Here is a 6,330-nt window from a genome sequence, read left to right as displayed (position 1 = left end):
ACGATTTAACATTGATTTCACTAAATATCAAATCATACTTATAATTAATTGAGCGTGCACACTGAAATAGTTTAATACAAGCTGGACAATCAACCGCGCCAAGCTTCAAATATGACGGGCGGGCTATGGTTGCCGCCACAAATTGCCAACACAAATACTCAACGAAGGCAGCTCAAACTTTGAATCAAACAACCTGATGCACTTGAACAAGCTAGAAAGAAAAAATACTGCTNAACTGGTGACTGATGCCCTCTTCAGTTCGGTTTACTATTTTCAACTGCTTACTAAATCCCAAATTTGACCGTCGGCGAACGAGGGGTTATCAAGTGTCGGAGTTAGAGGGATTTTGTAGAGTAGAGGCCAATGGTTCAAGGGGTGATGTCATATTGAATTTTGGACAATCAACCCCGCCTAGCTTCAAATATGAAAGGCGGGCTATGGTTGCTGCCACAAATTGCCAACACAAATACTCAACTAAGGTAGCTCAAACTTTGAATCAAACAACCTGATGCACTTGAACAAGCTAGAAAGAAAAAATACTGCTGGGAGGAGAATCTCTCTAATGCCTTAATCAACTTCATGACCACATCCTTCAAGATCAATACTACTTTTATTATCTAGCACATAAATGAAGCCCACTGCGTTAGTCTTCATTCATTTATTTTTCCGGATTCACTGAACTGATCACTTCAAGATATGACTTTGCCTAAGATCATCATAAATAATGACTTTGGTGACAATTATTGTTTCGGTTAAGCAACCTAGCGACGCTGACTGACTTGTACAGCAAAATTCTAGCTCAGAAGAGATGATTCAAGCGTGGATCAATAAGAGAGGATGAATGCAGGGACAACTAGTAAGACCTAAGTCATCCTTAAGTTAAATCTTCTTCATGCAACACCTAAAACTCATATTCTGATGTCATTTAATCCCTCTTCTTCCTGTAATTTTGATCTGAACTTTCTATACTCAAAAAGCACACAAGCAGTGTACAGGAATGCAATGTCTCCTTCATTTACATTTTGATGAATAGTTGAGAGTCCATGCATCTATATGACATTGTAAAGTGGTGCGTATAAGATAAAAAGTAAACCATACTTGACAAAATTTCCTGATAGAGTTGAACCGAATCCAGATACCCAATGCTTTAGTTGCAGACAGTTGTAGACACATGACTTTGAATTAATGACTCCAATAACTGAAATTCATGCACCTACAGCTCACCAATTCTCTAGTGCTCTTGGTAAGAAGAAAGTTTCCTTTTGAGGATCTCATTCTCCTTTCTTAGTTTCATTATCTTCAACTTTAGTGTTTCAACATTCTGGATTGAAGTCAAATCTCGTTGCTGCTCAACCAGCTTTGTTCTGCTAATCAGCACTGCAGTTTACCAGAGAAATTATTCTCGTTAAAGAGAAGTTGATACAAAAATTATCATTAACTTACCATGATTTGAAATAACAGTCAAATCAGACTCAAGTCACTCAAATTGGCTGGGTCAAACTCTCCGATAAAACCAAGTCATTCGAGTTAGGAGGGTAGTATTTACTGATCGGCGTCAACAAATCAATATTTAAATACAACCACTCAACTGAGATCATATTTTACTTCACTTAACCAAACAAGCATCATAGAAGACATGGGACCATATGAGCATCATAGACAAAAGAGAATGGCATACATTCCTTTTCCAAGTCCTGGAGTTTCTTGCTCAGGTCACTTTTCTCTTCCTGTTCAAGCAGGAGGCAATCCTTCAAATCCTGAATTTCGAGGTTATCTGTCATCGCATAATCAAATTACCTTTAGTCTTCTTCTAAGAAAACCTGATAAGAAATTGAAGAATTCACCACAACTGTTGGACCTCACATTTTGTTTCCACGTCGAAATGGACTTGGTCCAACCTTTTTGCTAGAACCTGCATATGTGTTTTATGTGCCACTAAATCTTGGCGAAGGTGGTTTAGTGTTGCTTCATTTGTTGCTTTTTCAAGTAAAAGGCCTCTGATAAATGTAAAATCAATTCATTTTAGAAGGAATTCCATATATTTGAGCAATGTCATTTTACTCTGGAAGTTACCTAATTTGAGACTCTAAGTCCTTGACCTTTCTTGCATTATCTTCCTTAAGCGAATCAATGGCCTTCCTAAGTTCCTGCTCAGAAATATAAAGTTCTTACTGCAGTGTGTAGAGTTCAACAAACAGCTTGCCTAAAGCAGAAAACTTTATTTTCTCTACAGGTTTTCTGCCCATAGAAATACTAAAATTACACCAGTAGACACTCTGGAAAATTATATCTTAAATTGTCACTATTTTCATTGCCATATATACATATATATTCTAACCAGAACATATCACACAAGGTAAATCACTGGCGAAGAGAAATGAAGAGTCAATTATCAAAGTAACTCACATCTTCTTTAGTGAGATGTTCATTATTCACTCTCTTGAGCTCCTCTTTCATTACCTGGCATTTACTGTGGTATTCAAGCTGTATATTTCATAATACAAGGAACAAAAATTCAGGATCTGATTTCCATGAAACATTTTTCACTTATTCACACAATTCATTTCCCACAATTCTAAGAAAGTAAATAGTGAAAGACTACATATAAAAGTAAGTAAAACAAATTACGCACCTGATCTGCCAGATTATTTAAAGATTCTGTATAACGTTTTTTCACTCGCTCATTTTCTGCATTATGTATATTGCTTCAATTTACTTACAGAGATGCAGCCGTCACAGCCAGTAACTACTCATGTCGATAGTACAGAACTGAGCTAAGAACAGTCCTACTCACCAAAGAAACTGGCAAATTTGGACAAGTACTCACAGAAAAGCATAATATAGCCATTCAATGTCTAGATTTATTCATTACAAGCTATTTTTACCAAATTACAGTTTTACCAACTCCCATAAGCCATGTACCAAGGTGACTACTGCTTTGATAATATCCATGCTAAGGATTATGGATTATTGATATAAACAAGAATGCAAGAAAGAGTACATGAGAGAATGACAATTAACGCAAAGCTTTTGAATCAATTTTTTAATGACTGGCAGAAATAAGAGATAAGAAATTACTTAAAACTGTTAAATGACATCTTCTAATTATCTGTATTTTCACGAAGCGGTTTCTACAAAATTAGTCACAAGCCCACCATAACATGAAACAATAGAGGTATATAATTACATTAAATTTCTAATTCAAAGAAACTGGCCAGTTTGCACAAGTAATGAACAGAAAAACATAATAACACCCCTTAATGTCTAGATTTATTCATTTAAACAATTCACTAAAACTATTTTAACCCAAATACAATTGATTGCCAACTCCCATAAGCCATGTACCAAGGTGACTACTGCTTTGATACTCACAGTATGCATTATGGATCACTGATATAAACAAGAATTCAAGAATATTTAAACAAACTGATCAGAATTATGTGAACAGAAAAGCACTTAAAATTGTTAAATGGCATTTTCTGTTCATCTGTACTTTCCACGAAGCGATTCTACAAAATCAGGCATAAATTCACCATAACATGAAACATAGAGGTATGTAATTAAATTAAATTAAGAATAACCTTGTTTGAGAGAGTTACAAGTGATTTCCAGAGCCTCTCTCCTCTTAATTTCGCCATTACAATTGGACCTCAGCAACTGTATCTCCGCGATGCCGCTCTTGAAATCCTAATTCGATTAATATTAATTATAATGATAAAGTCCCGTTTGTTTAACGAGAAAATACAGGAAAACAAGAACGAATTTGAAATATCAAATCGAAAAAGTTGTTTGCATTTAAATTGAAAGAGAAGAAAAGGAACCTCGTAGATCTGATCGAAGTTGGACAGAAGCGACTCCATAGGATCTGTGGTCGCCGCCATTTCTCTAGCATTTGTTATTATTATTCAAATTGGTTTTGTTTTATTTACAACATTATTTTTACTTTTGCATAATAAAATCAGAGCCCAGTGGCAGATTTAACAATTATTTAATACAAATATAAAAAATACCCTCATGTGAATAAATAATTTTTTTCTCATTTTGAACTAATTTAATAAGTGACCAGCCAACTAGGGCTATGCAAAACCGGGTACCCGCTCCGGTTTTGACCAAAAATCAGGTATCCGAATATTTGGGTACCTCAAAAAATGAACCCGCTAACCGAACCGGTTTTAGAATACCTAGTTTTGCAAGTATCCGAAAATTCTGGTCACAAACCGGGTATCCGATTTTGTTACCTGAATTTCATTAAAATTATACAGCAGATTAGGAGAATGCAAAATTATATCACTTTGAAATTCATGTGTGTCAACTGTCAATCTTAACTATTATTCGACAATGTCCAACACAAATCATTGAACCATACTAATCATTAATCAAATACATTCCAATAAAAAAGTAATCTCTAAACCATTATCATATATTCCCTAGGACCAATTCTTTTGATGCAGATCAATAGATCATATTGGAAGAATGGAAACGAATTACTTTCTTCAATTGCGCACCGATTTTGAGTCTTGACAAAATAGATCACAGGGGAATCTATCCTGGTAGAAACCAAAAAGAAAATTCTGCATAATTTCATTCCAGCAGTCCTATATATACAGACTCAAGAAATTAGCACAAAACTTCTAATGACTGAAGCAAATAATAAATTTATATGGACCACAACCACATCTAATCATATATATTCCAAAGCCCAATAATTTGCTGTATTAAGAATAATTTGCAGACTGAGATTGGAGAATATGAGAGTGAGAGAGATGAGTATTGAGTGCGGCTGTGCGAGTGTGCGGTGTAGATGCAGACTGAGACTGGAGAAGGCGAGAATCTGAATTTAGAGTGAGAGAGATGAGTTTGAGTGCGGCTGTTGCGCTTGTGTGCAGCTCCTGCAGACTTGAATACTGGAAGGACGAAGAGTGGAAGTTTACGCAGTGACTGGTTTTTAGTTTAGGAAGGGCATAAGGGATTTCAGATTTGGGGCTTTTGGGTTTTGCATTTTGTCTTTGAAAATTGAAAGTCTGACGTCTTATTTTTTTTTTTTAATAATAAAAACCGGTACCCGGTTTCCTAAAATTAAATAACCAATACCCAAACCGAAAATTCGGGTATCTTATAAAAACTATCCGAAACCGATCCGAATTTTTGAGTAACCGAAAATTTGGGTTCGGTTCGGTTATTGTGTTTGGTTCGGTTACTGATTTTTTTTGCACACCCTACAGTCAACTCAAGTTCTCTCTCACATGACCACCCTCCTCGCGGATTAGTTGCCAGTCGCGACGACCGCCGTCCATCAATGGGGCATTTTCATCAAGTCAAAAACGATAGGAAGCTCTCTAGTTGATCCATGCACCCAAACAACTTTCATGGGACAAAATTGTTCTTATTTTGACCATAGGAGAGAGAGAAATGATTACCGTTACTTTTTCATCATTTTTGTTTAATATATTTATGATGATAGATGGCTGCGAGAGTTTTGCGTTGATGCCATCAATATAGGGAAGATCTTTAGCATGGTGGTCAATCGCCGCATTGGCCATTGGTCGACAATCCAAAGTCAACTATTGGTTTTATTTAAAATTTGCATGTAAATTTATCATTATATAATCTTTTTTATCTCCTTCATATATGATAATAATAATTCCTAAAATTAACTCATACATCCGCCTGATAATATTCTAATAAGCCTCATACCATCCCGCCTTGATAAGGTAGGATAGATTGAAGAGTTAAAGACACGGCTTGAGTTCAAGTTGTAGAAAGGGCAATGATGACTATCAATTACCATATCATATTATATATAATATTAATATATATATATATATATAATATATATATATAGTATCTTAGAAAATAAATATATAAAAAAACTTTATCTAGATATGTTTAATTAAAAAACAAATAAATCACATGTCTAAACACTTTTTATTATTTAAGTGTTAAAGTGGAACTAAATACTATTAAGATTTTAGTGAAAGAAACAAACACACCCTTATATTATAAGAGCATATTAATGTAAGCCAAAAGTTGTATCAAAAAGTATCAAATTTGTCAATATCCTCATTGTTAAATACATTTTTGTTTTATTTAAAAAAAGAAAATTAAACCTCATTTAATAACGAAAATAGTTTTTTAATTTAATTACAATTAACCATGATAAATTGATATCTTTGTGACCATGAAAATTTATTAATTAATCGATATATTATTTAATCGTATAAATTTATAAATTATTAATTTGTGGTAACTTCTTTATCTTTTTTTTTTTTTTTTTTCAAAACATTAATGAACTTAATACATGTATATATTGTGTATAATTAATGTACTATA

The 6,330-nt window shown here is 34.0% G+C and overlaps 1 protein-coding gene across 3 annotated transcripts; it reads right to left on the bottom strand.

Annotated features, from left to right (window-relative positions):
- Positions 1 to 253: 253 nt before the first annotated feature.
- LOC116111558 (protein At-4/1) lies at positions 254 to 3,942 on the bottom strand. 3 transcript variants are annotated; one of them, XM_031397728.1, is made up of 8 exons: positions 3,822 to 3,942; positions 3,582 to 3,687; positions 2,633 to 2,688; positions 2,407 to 2,484; positions 2,074 to 2,147; positions 1,864 to 1,997; positions 1,679 to 1,774; positions 254 to 1,377 (listed from the first exon to the last, which is right to left on the bottom strand). In XM_031397728.1, exons 1-8 carry the CDS (start codon positions 3,879 to 3,881, stop codon positions 1,232 to 1,234), a joined length of 750 nt encoding a protein of 249 aa, XP_031253588.1. In that variant the 5' UTR covers positions 3,882 to 3,942; the 3' UTR covers positions 254 to 1,231. The 3 variants fall into 3 exon arrangements, 1 of the variants encoding a protein (XP_031253588.1); XR_004125093.1 differs by having other exon boundaries at positions 1,237 to 1,377; positions 1,444 to 1,774; XR_004125094.1 differs by lacking the exons at positions 1,679 to 1,774; positions 1,864 to 1,997; positions 2,074 to 2,147 and having other exon boundaries at positions 1,315 to 1,377; positions 2,407 to 3,687; positions 3,822 to 3,861.
- Positions 3,943 to 6,330: the final 2,388 nt, after the last annotated feature.

This window comes from Pistacia vera, unplaced genomic scaffold, assembly GCF_008641045.1.
Source record: "Pistacia vera cultivar Batoury unplaced genomic scaffold, PisVer_v2 Contig644, whole genome shotgun sequence".
Lineage (NCBI taxonomy): Eukaryota > Viridiplantae > Streptophyta > Magnoliopsida > Sapindales > Anacardiaceae > Pistacia > Pistacia vera.
Note: the sequence above shows the minus strand (reverse complement) of the source record. Positions and strands in the feature narration are given on the sequence as shown.